The sequence below is a fragment of the Neolamprologus brichardi genome, chromosome 8 (assembly GCF_056152115.1).
Source record: "Neolamprologus brichardi isolate AB-2024 chromosome 8, ASM5615211v1, whole genome shotgun sequence".
NCBI classification, from domain to species: domain Eukaryota; kingdom Metazoa; phylum Chordata; class Actinopteri; order Cichliformes; family Cichlidae; genus Neolamprologus; species Neolamprologus brichardi.
Genome location: NC_142111.1, coordinates 11,322,225 through 11,343,044, shown reverse-complemented (window position 1 = coordinate 11,343,044; position 20,820 = coordinate 11,322,225). Strand labels below are relative to the sequence as shown.

The 20,820-nt window shown below is 42.2% G+C and overlaps 1 protein-coding gene across 1 annotated transcript; it reads right to left on the bottom strand.

Annotated features, from left to right (window-relative positions):
* Positions 1-5,369: 5,369 nt before the first annotated feature.
* Positions 5,370-20,449, bottom strand: LOC102780283 (ubiquitin carboxyl-terminal hydrolase 31-like). The gene is made up of 16 exons (XM_006808030.3): positions 19,024-20,449; positions 14,445-14,582; positions 14,228-14,316; positions 13,114-13,206; positions 12,708-12,843; positions 12,457-12,607; positions 12,100-12,280; positions 11,904-12,015; positions 11,715-11,809; positions 11,109-11,186; positions 10,192-10,321; positions 9,919-10,038; positions 9,614-9,839; positions 9,380-9,538; positions 8,308-8,460; positions 5,370-8,215 (listed from the first exon to the last, which is right to left on the bottom strand). Exons 1-16 carry the CDS (start codon positions 19,561-19,563, stop codon positions 6,684-6,686), a joined length of 3,933 nt encoding a protein of 1,310 aa, XP_006808093.1. The 5' UTR covers positions 19,564-20,449; the 3' UTR covers positions 5,370-6,683.
* Between the last annotated feature and the right edge of the window lie 371 nt (positions 20,450-20,820).

The following is a 20,820-nucleotide window of genomic DNA, read 5'->3' as shown; positions in this document are numbered from 1 at the left end:
AAGGAGAACTAAAGTACTCCATCACTGGGCTCAAGAGAAGAGAAATAACTGACACGCTCGCTGCTGAAACAAGTGAATGATTTAATTTGTTTCTCATTTGGCAGGGGGGAAACAGCCCTACACTGAGAACACATTTGGTGAAGCATAGGTTGTTAAATTTTCACTTTATGATTATGAATTGATAAGGGTTGAGCAGAAAATGTAAAAAAGAGAAAATTTAACAGTTTCCGTCTTTTTCTTGGGTACTTAAGGAGATGCAGTTTGTTAGTTTGTTAGCATAGATAGATAGATAGATAGATAGATAGATAGATAGATAGATAGATAGATAGATAGATAGATAGATAGATAGATAGATAGATAGATAGATAGATAGATAGATAGATAGAAGCTTAAGAAATTTGTTGAGCACTAACATTTTTAAATGTGGGCTGTGAGTCACACTGGTGTAAAAACAGGATGGTGCTATTTTTTTCTGATTTAGCAAGCTTGAGTATGCAACACCCTCAACATCTGGATGATCAGTTCTGAACTGCAAAGCAGTTGCAGAGGTTGCCTGGTGGAAGGCAACCTGTCTCCAAATTGCGATCTGATTTGGATGACTGCAGTCACTCTCAGACAGAGGAAGGTTTGTAAATAACTCTTGTCTAATTTATTGCAGACGAGTTGCCAAAAGGCTGCAATCAGTCTGTGCTGGTGAGTATAACTCATCTATACTACATCTGCTTTACTATTAAAGCCAGGTTGGCAAGCACCCAGGTTTTGGTAAATGGCCTGCGCTTTTCTAGTCCTTAAGGACCCCAAAGCGCTTTACACTACATTCAGTCATTCACCCATTCACACAAGCATTCACACACTGGGGATGGCAAGCTACATTGTAGCCACAGCTGCCCTGGGGCGCACTGACAGAGGCGAGGCTGCCGGACACAGGCGCCACCGGGCCCTCTGACCACCACCAGTAGGCAAATATGGGGTTAGTATCTTGCCCAAGGATATTTGGCATGCAGCCAGGAGGCAGCTTGGGATCGAACCACCGACCTTCTGATTAGTGGCTGACCTGCTCTGCCACCTGAGCTACAGGTAGATCGGCTGGACTCTAAATGTAAGTATTTAACCTGAAATTCTGTTTAATAAAATGAATTTTTATGTTGACATGAACTGATTTGCAGTTTTGGCTGATTTATGACAGTTTTACCTCATTTAGTCTTAAACTGGCAGCAGACTGACTCCATCTTATTGCCACATGAACCAAAGTTGCTTTACCGACACCAACTGATTGCAAGTGGTCGCAGATCTGGTCGCCATCTTTGAAGCAACCATTTCAAAGGTAGTAAAATTACAAGCTCATTGAACACAGTCCCACTCATTTTGGTCATGTGGCAGTCTCCAACCACCGTTTTCTCCAGTGTGACGGTGACAACAAATAAAAAATCACAGCAGTGATGACAGTCCCTCTGGTTGATCCAATCTAGCACCGACCTTAGGTATACAATAACAACATCTGTGCTAGGAACTCGATTTAAACTGCTCTGTCTTCCGCCCTTTTTCTTCCTGTTAAAAGCAAGTCGCCAAAGCGTTTGCTCATATGAGGTCATACAAGTGTTCAGGTTTTCTCTGTTTTCTCTGTTTTCTCTGCATTATTGTAGCGTCTTTACCATAAAATATAAAGCATCTTGATGCCACTGTTGTTGTTGTGATTTAGCACTATATAAATAAAACAGAATTTAAATCAATTGAATCAAATATTAAAATGAGCAAAGCATCATGGGCAACAAAAGTGAAATGCAAAAGTGGTTTAAACCAACATTTCAAAGGTAATGCCAGCGGTTAGACAAAGAAGTTAAATATTACAGTTTAGATCCGTTGTTAGTTTCAAGTCTTTTGGTCCTCTGAGTGTCTAGGAGGAAGTAGGACATGTTTTAGGGTGACCCTAACTGGCACTTGACAAGTTGCTCTCAAATGACTTTTTATAGTTATCTTTAAATCAGGTCCACCCCACACTCATGAACTTTGGTAACAATGATCATGTTTGGCCTGAGGTTTGAAAAACAGGACATATAAAATCACTGGTTGCCTTCCTGGTGGCTATTTTCATCTTTTATATACAGTTTATGAACTGACAGAGGGAAAACAAAAACACAAGAATAAATATGAGATTCTTGCCTAAAGTTATTTACACATTTTAAATGTAGAAATGAAGAAATCTTGTGAATGAAACTAACTTGTGAGTGCCTTCATGTGACAATACTGGTTGAAAAGCTAAAAATGATTAAATTACATAAAAGGCTTTTTTCTTTTACAAAGAAAAGAAACCCTTTTAAATAATTCTCTGATCTATTAATACCGAGATATCTGACTTTAGGATTAATCAGTTTAGCTGCTACCACAGGCTTTTGAAAGCTTTTCACTTTTCTGCTGCGTCTTTCTTTTCTGTCCTGTCGGAGGGGAACAATGCTGGGCAAGTTAAATGAGGCTGATTAAATACCCTAAATTATTGGATCAGATAGGAAATGAATAACTGAAAAGAAACATATCATTAATGTAAAAAGACAGAAAGAAAAGCTCATAATGCAACACAAATTAGCACTGTCCCGCATAATAAGGTCATACAGGTATACAATATATATAGGTGTGTGTGTGTGTGATTCTATTGGATGTATTATAGCACTGCAGCATCTTATGAATTTTAATACAAAACAATGGAACACCAACACAAACACGGGCACCAAAAATAAAATCCAGTCAGATGTGTTTCACAGTGTTGCATGGTTGTTACACTTGGTTCTATTTGTTGTGTTGCGTTATAGAGGTGTTTATACGTGTGTGTGTGTGTGTGTGTGGCCACACTGAGTATTTCACCTTCAGCACAGTAGTCAATGCATCGATCCATCCAAGCAGCAAGCAGTGAAAAAGTGAAATCATGAAGCTCCCGTTCCTCTCCTGCTCCTGCGCGGGGGACACTGGAGCATTTGCAGCAGCATTTAGGATTAAATTTGGCCCCCAGAAGATACCGAGATTGGTTTGATCAATAAAATTAGATTGCCTTTTTTACGACGCACCAAGCACATTAATGTAGCAAAAGCAAAACATGTAAACTAATTCAGCCTTGTGTTCAGGAGTCACAGAGGGTAATGTCACAGTTTGTGTGCTAAATCCTGATAAAAGTTGCTGAATTCTCCACTGAGGTCTTGCTAATGATGTTCTCTTGGAAGTGATACAATTGGCAAATGATTATTGATTTCGGCACTAGAAGAGCCTGGCTCCATTACAGAATGATCCTGTGCCGGGTTGCAGTCGGTGAATTTAATTACGTCCATACGTGCATTTAAATAGGAGAGCCTCTCATTGTCCTTTAGGGTTTCAAAAAAAAAAGAGAGAAAAGAAAGCTCCTTTCCTACAAGTGTATAAAATCTGCTGCATGTGGGGAGAAGCATGTTGTAGCCCCGTCACACCCCAGGCAATTTTTAAAATTTCATCAGTCTTCTGACTGCACAAGAGGTGAGAAGTGAGCGGCAGAAAATGTAATCCCCAAAACTGATGACTGTTACACAAAATTACAAGAATAGAAAAGACAAAGAGGCAGCATTAACTCTTAATATGCCCAGCCTTGGGCCAAACTAATAAAACTGCAATTGAATCAGCTCTAAATAAATGATGGTGCTGTAGTTTAATAACATATCATCTGCCCCGCTGACAGCATTAGACCTGACACTCTTATATATCTTAATAATCCCACAAGTTCAGACTGAAGGGCATTTGTCAAGAGCAAATTCACACCGAGTGCTGCTTTATTTCCCTAACTCGTTTTTTTCTGGCTCTTCTGAGACTTTCAGGCAAACACCGAGCACCACCAAGTGGAGGTAATGAGAAATGGAAGCATAAATTGTCCCTCAAGCTAGTTATACAAACACTATAAATGAAAAACAAAGCACCGGCAGGTCAAGCTGTCTGCACGCAGACAGAGAGGCAGAGACAGCATTTTCACTGATCCTGCTTTTGGTTGTGATTATCACCTCTCCTCCTCAGATCAACAGAAAAGATGAACACAGCACTTTTTAAATAAAATGACTCGATACAAATGGGAAAATAAAAAGGTTTTAATAATTCCCATGCATTTTGTGTAAACAAATAATTCCTCACAGTACTTTACTGCATTTACACATTGCTGACATATCATCAACACTGGCGCGACATACATAGGTCAGGGGTTTTTTTTTCCAGTTCATATACTGCATGTGTTGGGTTTTAATACCACAGCATCAACAAACTGTAGCCAGCAGGCACTGAAGAAAGCATCTTTGATTTATTCTGCACTGCATGTGCTGAAAACTTAGAGCCCGCAAAGCAGTTTGTGGCCTGGCTGCTTAGGCTAGTGATAGACACTCACCCTTAAATGTGACATTCAGTAAATCATTTTATTATTAAAACTTTCATTGATTGAGTTCCTGTTGTATAGGTTAATGAAGCCTTCCAATGTTTCACTGTAAGATATTAGCATTTGTTTGGGGGGTTTTGTTTTGTTTTTGTAGAAGGGTTCATGTTTTGATCATATATATGTAAAAGATGCATACGTGTATACTGCACATCAGTTTTTTTCTGACAAAAGCAGCACAGAAATGCAGACTGGTCATGAGTGGTCACGTTCTGTCTAAATGCATGAACAGAAATAAAGTTCACTCCAAAATCAGCTAAATGTAAGTCACAAGGTTACTTAAAAAAAATTACAAATAAAAAAAAATACAAATAAAAATCCTCACAAGCAGTTTCATGCTGGAACTTCTTTCTTTGCAATACATCAGATTTCTGCTGTCGAGCTTTTAAAATCTGTGATTTTTGGGCACGGTGAGGGCCACAGCTCCATTTCGCTCAAGAGGAGGCAGACATTTCTACAGCAGATGTCTCTGAAACTACACAGACCACTAAACATACGACAGAAGCTTTCATTTTTGGTCAAATGCCCCTTTAAAACCAGACAACAAGCCTGCCACTGGGTCTATCATAAAACACTCCCATCCTGGGGCAAATATAGCTCTGCTAATATTGACCAGTTAAAAGTGATCAGACTGTAACACAATCCGAAAGCTGCAGCAGCATTTTTGCTGCATAAGTCATGAAAACTGTTTAAAAAAAATAGCAACTGTGAGTGTTTGTTTCGAGGGGGAAACATGAGACAAATGAATACACTACAGAAAACCTTCATTCATACGACCTCTATATTACTCTGAGGAAATGTGCAAACAAAGCTTTAATAAAGATAATAAAGATGCCTTTACATGCTCTCCGATGCTGGCCTTTGAAAAAAAAACTATATTATATATATATATATATATATATATATATATATATATATATATATATATATACTTGGAAATAAATACACATCCAACAAGAGTAGCACTTCTACATACTCAGTGTGGGCATTTACAAGAATCTGCTTGCATAGTTAAGTGCATGCATAAGCAATTTATCATGCAACAACTGTCACATACTTCAGGAATAGTGATCTCTTTTTCTTGGGTCTACAGTCAGTGCGTTCTGTGGGGTACTACTCTGTATTGCAAGCTAAGATGCGCACAAGCTGTGATGTGGCATGTGAAGACAGAGGACAGGCTGTCTTTGAGCATGTTGTTTATGCGGTTTTTTTGTACATTAACCCTGTGTTCGTCTGGGAGGAATGTTTGGAGACGTCTGGCAGTCTGAAGAGGCTCGATTCCCCACAAGGGAACCTGGGCACCGCAGTGTTGGTGTCAGCAGCTGGAGGGCAGGGGTGGTTTTGAGGGGTTATTACAGGTTAATAAACACAAATGTTAAGAACCATGGTGGACCGAGGATCCCCAGACGTTAGACACTGATGACGCACGTTTCACTCCTCAGCTTCTTGGCGACAGTCAGAATGTGGTCGGATAAAAAAAGAAGAAAAACTTTGTTTTTTTCTGTTTGTTTTTTTTTTAAAGGCTATTGCAGAATTACTACGTCAAAAAAGAGCACATGTAAACAGCGGTCCGCGCTAAACAGGCGTTATTGTGTTTTACTTGAAATGACATTTTCAGTGCTTGATAAATATTAAAATCGAGTTACAAATTTACCAACACCTGCAGTTACACAACTTTCGATTAAATACTTCTCTGCGATTATCTGAGGCACTGATGTTTGTCGTTGACATAATGGCTCTCGATACTGGAGGAGAGCTGTACGTAAAGATCTTCTCTTGAAAATAATTTGCTGCATCAGCTTGTTAAAAATTGCCAGTAAACTTCCTTTGGTGACTGAGTGAGTCCGTGTTTGAAAAGTTCCTTTCTCCTTTCCGCATCCACTTTCCACCTTGTGCAAAGTGACTTTTATTCTCGCTATGAGCTGCTCTTCTCCCGACGATGCTACAGACAGAACAAGGCAATAATTTAAACACACGCCCATGCTTATTTACAACACAGTATAATACGCCTGAAAATCAATGCAATCAATACAAAGTGCTTCTGTTAAAATCCATTCCTAAATAACTATTTAACAATGTGGGCAAGAGGTGTCCAATATGGCAGCTGGTATTCAGTGACCACTGAAACGCTACAGGTGCTTCAAAGTTGTTTTGTCAGACACGCTTTGTGTCTGGTTTGATGGTTAAAAAGAAACAGAAAAACACCTCAGAGCTGCACTTTAGAGAGATTGTTTTTCAGACCCTCAGAGTAACATCACTTGGATTTCTGGCTAGTTTGTGTGATGGGGATCTTTCTGGACTGTAATGTCTTTTTAGCCGGCTCTTTCTTTGAAGGGTCCTTTGCAGTGGCAGGAGACTGAGCTGCTGTTTCTGCTCCAGAAAGCTTTGATTTTGTGGAGGGCAGCAGTGAGTGCTTGGCTGAACTTGATGCCTTAGAGGACTCCTTGTCTTTGGCTGTGCTTGCGTTGGACTCCGAGGCCACGCACAATGTTTTTTTGCTCGCTCCGTGCGGGACTCCTTCTCTAGATGCGCTCCCACCACTCTCCTCTGGACTTCCTTTCCCCTCTCCTGCCCCTGCTTTGCCGCTATCACTTGGTTTCCGGGTCTCTTTAGGCCTCAGAGCAGTTTTAAAGAAGGACAAACCTTTGTCCTCTGTCTTACTGCTCCTCTGGGGGCCTCTTAGCGGCGGAGCTGTATTTAAAGAGGAAACACCTACACTTGAGGATCGGAGACTAGTAATGGAGGAGCTACTGCTTGAGCTCCGGGCTGCTGCTCTGTCTTCCATAGCCTTGCCTGGCCTGCCCTCAGCTCTACTAGCAGCGCTCAGCCTGGAGGGAGGACCTCCATGGCTAACTTTCTTCTCTAACGCCGTATTGGTCCGTGACGATTCACGGCTAGTGCTCCTGTCTGCTGCTCTGTTCCTTCCTGAAGCGGAGCTTTTCTCACTAACCCCTCTGGGTGATGTCCTCCTCTGAGGGTGTGAGTTTTGTAATCCGGGAGATCCACTCTTTTTCTGTGCAGCCAACTCAGGATGTAATACCTCCGTGGTTTGGGATGATCCTTTTTTAGAGGGGGTTGCTGTTCTGGAGGAGCCGCCCTTGCAAATTTTAGTGCTTCCATCGCTTTTGTCTTTTGGCGTTGATGGTGCCGCTGCGCTTTTGGATTGTGTTCGAGACTGTGACTTATCAATGGCCGGAGATGCAGGAGAGAGAGAGCTGGATGACGTCGAGGAGGTGGCAGCGCGCTTCTTTGGGCTCTTTTCGCTCTCCAGCCCAGTCTTGGCAGAGGACCTTTTGACACCGCTGCTGTCCACGGCCACAGTCCTTGGTTTCACCTCCTTTGCAGCTGCACCATGTCTTGGACTGACCTGTTCAGCCCCAGCCAGTAAATTGTTGTTATCTCCTGCCTGGATGGAGCTCCTCTGATCTGCCTGCAGCACAGCTTTCGAGTGCACCTGCTCTATCAGCCTTTTAGCGCCTCTGTTACTCTCCAAAGCACCAATAGCCGACTTGCCCCCTGACAGTTTATCTAACTTCGGTGACCCAGTGAAGCAGGAGGTAGACTGCTTGGTATCAACCACCTCTCCTATCCTTTCCAGTACTGGGGAGGAGGAGTGGGACTCCAGGGAGAAGCGTGAGGGAGAGTTGGAACGAAGCTGGAGCTTAGCAGAGTGGGGCCAGGATGGTTTAGTACCGTTTTCACTCAGCGCTAAGGGACTTGCGATGGAAGATCTTGAGGAGAAAGTTTGCCTTTGCATGCCTCTCACTGCTGGTCTGGAAGATAAGCCTGCAGGGCAGAGATGAACATGCCTTAAGAAAATAGTCATGCTTGTCAGCTGAAAAAAACACGTGTAATTGTGTGAAATTAGTGTTCTTTACCATCATCTTCACTCCGTTCACCAGTAAACTCAGCAGACTCAGAAAGAGAGGCCAGTGAGGTGCGTCTGGAGGACCCGGACGAGGCTTGGCTAGGTGGACGACTTCCTATCAGCCGACTAATCCAGTGCTCACACAAAGAGGAACTGGTGGAACCTGAGAGGCCAAACAGACAGACAGTGGTTGAACAGCTATATATTATGAGCATTACAGGATATTTTAATATGTGAGATATGAGGTGCAATAAAAAAGTTCCAGGATACAGCACATAAAAAAATAAATATCAAAAACCTTTAAGGTCATCTGCTCATGAACCTTCAGACCTTCTACTTTTAGATCTCTGTGATGTGAGCCAGATTTCTCTCAGTGTCTGAAAACAGGAGCCCTTCAAAATTATTTTCATTTTGGGCAAGTGTGCAAAGTCACAGGGAAGCAAATCTAACCAGTGGGTTTGCATGCCAGCACACAGTGGAGTTCTCCACAGTGTTTCCCTTCAAACACCACAGTCACACCCTGGAGGATGAATTCCCAGTGCTTAATCTCATGACTGCTGAGGAAAAAAGAAGAAGAACCACCTGCTCCCTGCACGATGCTCCATCTTCAGGCTTTGAAACTGTAGAGTACATAAACTGCTGAAAGTGCTCAGTGGTAGCCACAGACCGAGCACTCATCACCAGCATTGATCATCCACAGCAAATTTGAATCAGTTTGAATGTTTGCCCTTTGCACTGTTTTAACAACAGATGCGCTAGTGCAAGTGTTCATAAAGGAACTTCCAAGGAATAATATAGCAACAGTAGTAAAACCAGGTCGCCTACAAATCATAGTCGGTGGACCGATCTCTAACTCCTTCAGCCCACTTGTGCAGGATACTGAACCTCAAGTTTCCCCCAATGCATCCATGTGAGAGTGTGTGCAAATGTTAGAAAGGTGATATATTAGCACCAGTCCATTTACCATTTAGGTGCATGAGAAAATGACTCAAAATTGTGTTCCTTTTAATGGGTTTATTGCCAAATGCTTTTGCTTGCATACTGGACATGAGTCCGCACACAATAACATTGTCACAAATTACCTCCCACAGAACTGTTGGCAGACCAGGACGGGATAGTTGCACGTCGTTGATAAAACAAGATGTAACCAGTCTGCTTGCAGACCTCATCTTCAGATATGGGATGAACATCGCTATCATCAAAGCAGTACCACTGCCCATCGATGGAGTTCTTACAGTGAGCTACGAGACACAATGAAATAAAACAACATAAATATCCTGGAGAGCTCCTGTACCCAGGATATGGTGCTTCCTTACCTGTGTAATGTCCTCCCTGCATGGTCCCATGATGGTTACACACCGCATACAGGTCATAAAGGTAGTCCTCTGGATCACGACCCATCCCGTACGGCCGTCTCCATGGCGACCAGTGGGAGGGCAGACTCCAGCTGCTCTGGCTTCTCTTTACCATATGAGGTGCCATGTCCATGCCCGTAAGCGGGAACTTCACCATGTTCTGCATCTTCATTCGCCGATCCCCGTCCTGTAGAAGCAATACGTTTAAGTTTGGGGGGTTTTTTTTGTTTTTTACTTACATCGTATGAAAAGATACAATCTTGTACCTGTCTGAAGCGTTTCAGGTGAAGTATGAGGATGTCTGGCAGGGTCCACAGGCTGAGTTTGATGCTGCCCTGCTGAAGCTGCTTACAGTGTGGACAGCGCCATGCATCATCAGGAGCAAGCTGAAATTAATGTGAAAACGCTTTAAAACGAAGCAAGTGGCAAACTTTGAGCACAAAACAGGCTTTACGCTCTGCACCCCTGCATGCAGGGGGAAAATATATATATTTTAATCAGTATCAGTAATATTCTTTGTGCACGTCACACCAGCATACCTGTTCCTCTTTGGTGTAGAGTTGAAAGCACTGGGCGAGTGAGCAGGTCTGAGGCTGCAGATGCTGCTCCTTCGCTTGCCGCACACTTTCAGCATCGGGGATGTACTCATCTTCAGTTCTTTTGAACAGACTGTGGGCGTAACACAGCCGAAGTCACAGAGGGAATACACAACTTCAAAAGAGTTACTATACAGCGCTGTGCTAAAGTCACCCCTCATGTCTTCACATGTTTTATATATATGAGAAAACACATAGAAATAGAGCATATAAGGAAAAAAAAGATTTTGTACCATTCCAAAGAGCTTGAAAGTCAATATTTGGTGGGAACATCATGACTCTTCATTATTCTCTTGTAATTTCTTTAAGTAGTCTTCAGGAATAGTTTTATAGTTGCTCTTCCTTGGATGTTTCTGCCTTTTGTTCTGTTCTCTGTCAAGATGATCCCACACTGCTTCAATAATGTTGAGGTCTGAGCTTTTGGGAGGCCAGTCCATGACTGATAGTGCTGTATTGTGTGTTGCTGTTTTTATTTATCGAGATCTGCATTTACTGAAATTTAGTTTAGGATCATTGCCGTGCAGAAAATCAAAGTCACTGCCAATCAGACACTTTCCAGAGAGAGTGTTGCATGGTGGAACAAAATCTGATGGTACATTTCTGCGTTTATATTTCCATGAATTTTTACAAGATCCCCAACACTGCTGGCCGAAGTACAGCCTCAAACCATGACAGAGCCTCCACTGGGTTTTACAGATGTCTGTAAATACTCAATGTTGTACCGCTCACCTGACATCCTCCGTTTCTACAGACAACAATTTGAACCAAAAACTCTTATTTGGATTCATCACTCTATTAGTCCATCATTTTTTAGTCCAGTTCTTGTGTTAATTTTGTGTGTGCGTGTGGGTGTCACGTACTAGTCTTTCGTCTCCTTGTCCCACTCAACAACGATTTTGACATGAGGGGGTCCTCCGGGACCACAGGACTTGTATGCTCTGTTAAAAGTTAGACCAGAGACACATTAAATGTTTAATTTTACACATTTAACTGGGTTTTGTTATTCATTATTATATTTATTATCATAAGCACAGAAAGAATTATGCCTCCTCTAGAGGTCATTTCTGTTTTAGATTTTCACCACTAGCCACTATTAACCATTGACCTAGTCTTGAAGTCATCATCCGAACTTGTGATGGTGACCATGTTTGTTTGTTTTAAAGTTTAGTTTGAACGAGTCTTTGTTTATTCGTGTAACACAAGCGGAGCAAATGTCACTCCACAACTTTCTTTTCATTAAAAAAAAAATCCATGCAACAACCCCAGAGGTCGGCAGCCTCTGTGAAGAAAATCTATAAGAACCAGACAAGCTATCAGACATCTCAGGATTTATTTTGACATCAATACCAATGAAGGTTCGCTGAGGCTCTTCAATCACCTTCAACTGGACAGAACACGCCACAGGATTTCTACAATGACATTCAGGTGGGGTAACACTGCATCCTAGCGGGGATATGCGGCATTACCTCTCCACAGAGGGATGGCAGAGCGGCTGCTCCTCCTGAGGCAAGAGATATGTGATTCCAACCACTCCTACCACACGCAAAGTGAAGGGCCCCACCTACAGGGCATCAAGGGTAAGACAAGAAAAAACTTCATCTTCATTAAAAGCTTATCAAAATGTGAGGTTGCTGTGTTTACGTCTTAATATGCACCTGTACAAAGACTCCAGGGCGCAGAACATGCCTCATTTTCTCCAAAATCTCTTTCTGTAGTACATCCCAGGTCACTGTACGCTCCAAATATAGAATAAATGGATTACCGAACCTGCGGGAAATAGAAAAACAGCAAGTTTTAGAAGATTTGTGGATTAAATTTGCAATTCTTACACAGCTCTGTCCATTAAAGCACCTGCGTCCTTGCTGTCCAGCACAGGCTCTGTTGCACACCAGCAGGACGATCTTCTCAGCCTGCCCGCTGTTCTTATTGGGACTCTGAGGTGGTGTTGTAGGCTCTTGTATTTGTGTGGCCATCCTGTTATTATCTGTCCCATACTTCAAGTTGTTCTGATTGAGATTGGCATGTGGGCTTCCTGAAATGTACACAGAAAAAGTTCAAGTTGGGGGGAAAAAACCCACATGCTCCCTTGTGAAGTGTTTCCAAAAATCAATCCAACATGCTGCTTTACCTTCCCAAAAATGAAACATTTTTCCTGTTTTTGTCAACCCACTACACTGAGACAAAGAGTGAGTAAACGGGATGTCGTACCACATCGCTTGGAGCGGATCTGCTCCGGTCTGAACAGCTCGGGTGTCTCGAAAGCAAAGATGGAGTCACTCTCCTGAATGATCTCGAGGTCGTCGTCATCGTCGCAGAAGGAGCGATGAAAGCCATCGTAGTACATTTCAGTGAGAACAATCTAAGCAGTGACGGGGAATCAAAAAATAAACAAACACTAAATTACTGATGCGGGTTCGTTAACAGGAACACAAAGAGGAAAGTTTTAAATGAGGCCTCACCTGTTGGGCAGGTATTTTGGTCTCTTGGGCCACAGCTTGTCTCAACCTGGACACGGTGCCAGAGAGGGGCACCGCCACCCCAACTCTCATACAGTGGGAGCACTTTCCTTGATACACCACTGTCACATACAGGGGCCTGCACAACAGAACGGCTGGATTTAATTGGCTGTTTCATAACCATGACTGGACCGATGTTCCAAAGATAGACAGCATCTTCTAATTTTAGCTTTTTCCTGTCAAATCTCTCACGGTGTTTGTCTGGGCTGGGTTTGACACTCCCTTTGTTTCCAAGCTTGAAGTTCAGACAGGATCTTGTCTCATTACAGTTTTGGATACAAAGACTCTTTTTTTTAAATTGTATGATGGCTATTGTCTTACTCCTAAACTAGACCCAGAGTCACCTTACCTTGTGTGAGGTACCGGGATTGGCAGTGAGATGCAGAGGAAAGGATCAAAGGTGTTGCTCTGTTTCTGGCAGTGAGGGCAAGTCAGGGAGGATCTAATCAGAGAAACAAGGAGAATTAATGAATTACAACTGACACCACGTTTATGTTCTTATATGAAGCTGGATAGTTGAGCCAGATCAAGACTGAAAATGGGAAAAAATTTATTCCTAAGCTCAGGCTCCTGGGAGGCTTCCCATCATCCCATCATTCACTAAGCATTTCTTCTTTCCTGACCTCTTTTCAATCTCTGTATGTTTATACACCACTGCTACATTTAATCACTCTCAATTATAAAACTCTCATAATCTGTCTTTAATTCTTCCTCCCTCTGTTGTCTCCTCACAGCTGATGACTGTCCCTCCCTGATCCTGGTTCTGCTGGAGGTTTCTTCACATTAAAAGGAAGTTTATTCTTCTCACTGTTGCCAAATGTTTGCTTTTCAGGGTTATCTGATTGTTGGGGTTTTCTTTTTAATACCGCAGAGTTTTTAACCTTACAATATAAGGCAACTGTTAATGTGAATTGGTGCCATATAATAAAACTGAACTGGAATTTTAAGTTTCTTGGGCTTTAAATAAAAGGAAAAGAAAAAGAAGAAAAAGAAGCAACAGCAGCTTTTAACCTGCAATCTTAATAATGGCCAGCTGGGGGCAATTGCTCCAGTTACAGAAAGAAGTCTGTAAAGACTGAGGAAATGACTCCACTTCTCACTTGATTTATGAGTTCAGTGAACACTTTTCTGATGAGTTTATGTATTTTCATTCTTATTTAACACTGCTTAACACTTTCTAGGATAAAACATCCACAGCAAAGAATCCCCAAACCAATGAGTGATCGCGCTTTCCATTTGCACAGTGTTTGGTTTGATGTCAAAGTCACAGCTGTGTATAAATATCCTCATCTATACCAATGTGGATTCGACCTGTGATCGGCGTTTCACTTGGGCAATTACTCTCAGTATAGAAAACAAAGGATGCCGAGGATTTTCTTAACTACGTATGTATGTTTTGTAATACAAGCACGGTGCTAAAGAGTCAAAACAAATGTGCAACTGCCAGCAACTGCAAATTTTACCTGTATTGTGCCTGAAACAGCTCCTGTACAAAAGAGCCAGGTGCTGGTAGTGGAGATCCTTCAGGGACAGTTTCTTCTTCTACTGGAGGCTGAGAATAAACAACAGCAGCAGTCAAGAAGCAATAAAATGTTCAGAAATTACCGAATGCGCAGTTGCATATCTGTTTACTTTAGGACACAGCGGTAACACGTAACTGTGATCTAAAACAGTGTTTACCTTCCTGGGGAGTCTGCTGCCCAGGGGGATAATTTGGTTGAGGTCTTCATGAACTCTATCAAGCAACCAGAGGAGGAATTCTTGGGCATCGTGCTGGGAGTTGCCCTTGAATTGAAGGGCACTCTTTGACACTACATTCTGCAGACAACAGCAGAAAAAAGAAAAATCAAGGAATTGGATGGATTTAACTGGATTGCACAAAAAAAACAGAGATGTAGTAAAAGTTCACAGAGAGCGACTCGTTCCCTTTTTCCACCTTGCTTAACTGTGAAATATTCAGCTATGTTTAACCAGGACAACGATTAGCAGAGTCCTAAAGGTCAGGCCAAGCTTTTTAAAGCAAGGACACTGGCTGAAGCTTGACCTTAAACAATAAGCTGCTGGAGATCAAAACAGAACGTACTCTACAAAGCCGCCCAGGCTGGAAGCTGTGAAGTCACCTCCACGCAGAGGCTATCAAATGTCACACAAGGTCAAAGATACGAGCGGCACTGGGTACTGTGTGGCCGCTCAGCCTCTCCTATGGGAAAAGTTGTCCTTATTTTAGAGCAGTTACAAAAGCAGCCTCAGCACTTTTGTGCAAAATGGTGCAAAAAAAAAAAGAAAGAAAGAGCCAGCCTATCTTGTGTGGCTCAACCACAAAGGTTGTCTTTAAGTAAAGAGATCTGAGATGATATCAGTGATTCATTTTCTAAATACCCAGGTCTCTTTTAAACACTGCACCTTCACAAAAATAGAACCCTATAAACTGCTATGCTGTGTGTATTTGTGGTTAACGACAGACAAGACACTGTGCATAAAATGGGATTGTTATTCCCAGAGGGCAAAGCTAGGGATGCACAAAATGTGAAATTCTAAGCCAATAGCAACTGTCCCGATTGTCCTGAGTGCCACTGTATTTGGTTTTAGTCGTTACTCCCTGTTTTCTTCGTTGTGCGATATAAAAACAATGGCTGAACTGTTTCAGAGTCTTTTATTGTTCATCACACTGTTTGTCAACGTCTAGCTGATAAAAATCGGCCAATGCCATTGGTTTACGCTGTGTTTTTTGCTGACAGGCCAATAACCAATCAGTATGAAAGCGGCTTGATACTGATGCTCAGCCTGTGTAACTTCAGTCTGAATTCATCAGTTGGTGATAATATTTAAAAAGTCATATTAAATGAGGCACTGCATTAAAGCTGTGATATCTTTCTCATAATGCATCATTATCCTGATTTGTTGGCTTTTTTCTGCCAAATAAGTGCGCTCACATTTCATAACCCAAACCTCTGGTCTGCAATGCAGAGTTCAAAATCTAAATTAAAAACCAGTGACACCAACAAGGCACTACAAAAATCCCCAGTGCCAGAAAGGACAAACTGTTTTCCGGGGCTGTGCACTCAAACACTTTTGCGTGACTCTTACTGACCTTTGTTTGTACCTTTGCAGTACATTTGACCAGGATTTTAGCTGATCTTGCAGTTCAACTTAAATGTCAAATAGCAGGTTGAGCTTGAACGGATTAAATAAGTGTTAAGTAAATGTGGCTTAAAATGAATGAAACCACCACACAGCAAAAATATAACTATGTTTCCCGTGTATTTAAAAGGTGCATGATGTATGTATGTGCATTTATAACACCTGATAAAGAAAAAGTTTAAAAGTTTTTTAAAAGAGCTAGAAGGAGAAACAGGGGAAATATTAGTTTATCCACCAGAGGGCACTCTGCAACTTCTCTGTTAGCAACACTCATAAAAAAAAGTAGTCAAAGACTGATTGTAACAGTAAAAAAAGTTTAGTTGTTTTTTTTAATTATCTTAGTAGGAGAAGCTACTTTTGGCTGCTCCCATATTCACAAGTCGTTGCCGCAGCAGATAGCCCTGCATGGTTTTCCATTTTTTTTGTTTTTGGTATTTTTTTTGGTTGATTTAGGATTTGCATCTTCTCCCAGATTTGAACTGGAGAACTTTGCTTATTAGACAAATATTATCTTAGTAACTGCCCATAAAAAGCTACACACGAGGAATGTCATGCAAAGCTGTTCATATTTCATGGGTCTGAAAGAAAAAAATATCGGCTGACATACTGGATTTTTAGATCATCAAATATCAGTATCAGTACGGGTTTTAAAAGATATCATATCAATATTATTATCATATAATTTGTCTTGTTTTGTTTTGTTGGGGGGGGGGGGGGGGGGGGGGGTTACAAATGTCGAATGTCTCTTGTTGGCACTGTCACAACACTTTACTCTGTGTGTAGAGTGACTGCATTGGCTTTGACACTTGACCCTGTCAAGTGTCAATGTCATCTGATATTTATGCTTTTACCTACATTTAGTTTAATTCTGTTTCATTTTTCTTTGTTGGATTGAATATTTTTATACATTTGAGATATTTAATACACTTTTTATTTATACTTATTTTATATAATTGTATTTATTTTGATTTTTTTTAAGTTAAGATATTTGTTTTGTGATATTGTATTTAAATTTTTAGCTATATGCCAATTCTACTTCGTAAGCAGTTTTGTTAGGTCTTTTTTAGTGTGTTTCACTTAATGTTCAGCTGGTATAACAAAGGAACTGTCATGTTTCGGCTGTGTCCAGGCAGGAGAAGGACCCAAACGCAAAACTCACCACACCGGAATTAAACTCAAAAAGCTGCTTTATTACAGAATGGCACTAAAGATATAACTTAACTTAACTAAACTGGGACATGGATAACTAACACACAGGGAAACACAGCCATGAGGGAGACTACGACACTGACAAAGAGAAACACCGGGCTTAAATACACAGAGGGATAACGAGGGAATGAGACACAGAAGGAGAGCACAGCTGGGAGTAATCAGGCTGGACGAGACAAGGGAAGCAAAACTAGAAACACTCACATGAGATGTGGACCTTCGAAGTAAAACAGGAAACACACTGACTGAACTCAAAACATGTAAACTTAACAGCAACTGAGACAGAACATAGGGAGCTGAAACATGGGACAGAAAGGCAAAGTAGACACAACATGAACATAACGACGCCCACAGGGAAAGAGCAAAACAGAGCACTGAAACACAGGACCTCTTTCAAAATAAAATAGGAAACAATGAAACACTGACATGACTACATGAACTTGACAACATAAGAAACAGACATGAAACACATGAAGGATAAAGGAGACTTAACACAAGGGTTGAAAACACAAGGGGAATATAATAAGCAAATGAACATAGAAATCTAATGAGCTTAAACATAAACTATAAACATCAAAATGAACTAAAACTCAAAATGCTGGGTCATAAGACCCAGGATCGTGACAGAAACTTCCAAACTCTTTGGACAAATAAAATCTCATCTTAAGATGAGATGGCAGAAGTGCAGACTTGTGCAAAGTCTTTGAGAGCTTAGGTAGTGTACTACAACCAAATCCTCAAACCAGTGGCTTCTGAGAGAGAATGGACGATAAGATAATTCCCTTGTGTTCTTATTAAATCTCCCTAATGGTCTTTAAGTGCTTCCAGTTTAGGCTCAGATTGTGGATTAAGAAAAGAGGCGGAAAATTAGCAAATGTCCATCTTTAATGTACACAAACCACAACAAAGTTTGCTTTGCTGAAGTCCAGTTAGCAGCCTTTAAGGTTGTAATAGTATTTTTTAGACATTTGAAGAGAAAGATCCATTTGTACTGTGTGTGTGTGTGTGTGTGTGTGTGTGTGTGTGTGTGTGTGTGTGTGTGTGTGTGTGTGTGTGTGTGTGTTTGCAGTTTGGCTGGCAACTAAAGCAGAAGAAAATAGACAGAAATAGCAACATTGTCAAGAACAAAGAATGCGCTGTATGGCCCATTTCTGTTTAGTCTCTCTCCACTTTGTATTGAACTTTTCAAGAACACATCATGAGTGAGAAAACACGTCTTTTGTTGTGCAGAAGCAAATCTTTGTGATCGTGACAGGCAAACTTTTCAACGCTGGGATGCAGATTTAAGAGATGACAGTGAAAAACAGACAAGGCTGGAAGCAAAAAGCTGATACAGTCAGCTTCAATACAGCTCTGCTCAAGATTCTGTTTCATTTACAAGGAAGAAGTGTTAGTCCTATAAACACTGACTTTTCACAGATCACTGGGATTCTACTATAAACACTTTACTGCTTGTAAAGTGCATATATGGCTGCCCCGTGTGTGACAATCACACCTGGATCAAAGTCAGAAACGAAAAGTGGCATATCTAAAATATAAAACTAATCATCTTTGTAATATTTAAGGAGTTCACATTCAGATTTATCTTCTAACCATGTAGGTTTAGAGAACATAAAAAACCAGCCACTTAAAAAGTAGGACTCCGTTTGTTGCTCAAGTTCACTTAGTTGCACTTAAGAGGCAAAAACTTGGACTATAAGGTACAGCTGGTTGTCCCATAAGCTCATATCTAATCAAGCGTCATAGATGACTGTTGAATTTGGAGCTCAAAGAAATAAAAAACAAATATTGCAAAATAAAATAGAAACACAACTTAAATCTAGTGTATTTTGGACGCTTTCTGCTTGCTTGTCAAACTTGTGCAGACCCACACAGAGCGAGGGTCTTTATATGGGTCTCCACGACCTACCTTAAAGTCTCTGCTGTGCTGAGGTGTGTACTCGAAGGTCCACAGAGCCCGAACCAGTCCAGACAGCTGCTCGGTTACCTCCCCTGTCTCCGGCTGCTGCTGGCCTCCCCCCTTTTTCTGCATCAGCACCCCGTTGGACTTGGCCTTTTCGTTGTTGCCTGTCGTCTCTCCACCTTTGAACTGCTCCAAAGCAAGGTACTCAGCAAAGAGCTCTGTGTTGCTCAGGCACTGCAAGATAGCGTTCATGAAGCAGGTGTTGCCGTGGTTCTTGAGCCCGGCGACACCGGGCACCTTATCCCCAAAGGGGAAACCCCCGCAGTCGCTGTCATCCGACTGGAGTGACCCCCCAGTGGTGTTGGGGAGCAAAGTTGCCTCGTCGGTCTCATCCTCGGCGGCCTGCTCGTCGGTGCCAAAATGAGACAGAGTCGAGAGAGTCCGGAGAACTCTGCTCATAAAGCTCCCCACGGAGCGCACCGAGCTCCTCCGGAACAGCTTTTTGCTGAAGGATTTCTTCTCCTTGTTACTTACAACTTTCGACATGATTGCTTTTTTTCTCTCTCTGCCCCTCCGATTTCACACCTTAATTACAGAGAGGGCCCCCACTTTTCAGAGAAACACCCCGTGCCCGCACACTGACAGCTCCCTCGCTCTGTGGTGCTTTACGGGAGGCCTGAGCATATTTCACTGAAACGTAAAGGCCTGTCAGTTCTTGGGATCATATCATTAGGAGACAGCAGAGTACAGCATCAAATCATCGGCCCACTTGCAACACTGCGTCGGATTGCATAAACTGCCTCCGCGGAGAGCCGCTATCAGGGCGCTTTACGTGAATGCCAGGGGTAGTCCCGCACCCGCCAGCAGCCATCGTCATTTCAAATGGTGACATATCATCACCCGTTTCTTTGTTAGGGTGCTGGAAAAGGAAAAAGAAAGCACGGCGTTGTGGGGGCTCGGGTATCAGTGTCAGGCATACATAAACATCAAATCCACTCCTCGCAATTAGGCTGAGAGTGACGAGCGGAATTCCTCATCATTTATTATTAAACGAACCGCAGCTCCACCCTTTTAAAGGTATTTCTTCTGACCCCTGCCATCGAATCCGCTCTGACGTTGAGAACCGGTGGGTCGGAGATATGAACCAAGTGAACGTCTTCCCTAAATCGCCTCCACGGGCGCGCTGCCAAACTGAGGAACCCCCGACCGGAGCGACACAGCGCGCCGCTCCCTCGCGTTTGGCTGCTGCGGGGCATCTCTCCCTGCGCCAAACGCGTGAAGCGGACGTTCCCGTTTCCCCATCTGAAAGTTTGTTGTCCTTTTTTTTGTTTGTTTAAATACTTGTCCGCTTCGTGCGCCTTAATTCCGCCTCCGAATGAAATTCACGGCAAGGCCGCTTCTCCCGTCTCCATCACCACCATCATCATCTGTGGGCAACGATACTGCAGGCAGGGCGGTAACGGCTGACGTCAGGGCCAAACACTGGTCCATGTTGGAGGAGAGCAGGTACAGCGGCATGTGATGATGCTCCGTCCCTGTTTGTGGACAGCGCGGACGCCGATCCCAACCAATCCTGTAGCAATGGTATTATATTACTCTTTCACATTATTTTACATTATTTGGGGGGATTAGCTGGGGGGGGGGGGAGGAGGACAACAAAGGAATTTTTGTTTAAAAAAACATCAAAAATTTAATTAAAAAACAAACAAACAAATAAATTATGTAAAAATGTTGCCAGTTGCTATGAATTGTTCTACAGTGGCTACACAAAAGACACAACACAGTTATTTTCATTATCAGCTG

Excerpts from the sequence above, each read along its gene's own strand:
- LOC102780283 (XM_006808030.3), bottom strand. The coding sequence starts at position 19,563 with ATGTCGAAAGTTGTAAGTAACAAGGAGAAGAAATCCTTCAGCAAAAAG. Across the intron at positions 12,844-13,113 it reads ATCCCGGTACCTCACACAAG|GCCCCTGTATGTGACAGTGG; the intron begins GTAAGGTGACTC and ends TCTGTTGTGCAG. Across the intron at positions 12,281-12,456 it reads GATCCGCTCCAAGCGATGTG|GAAGCCCACATGCCAATCTC; the intron begins GTACGACATCCC and ends TGTACATTTCAG.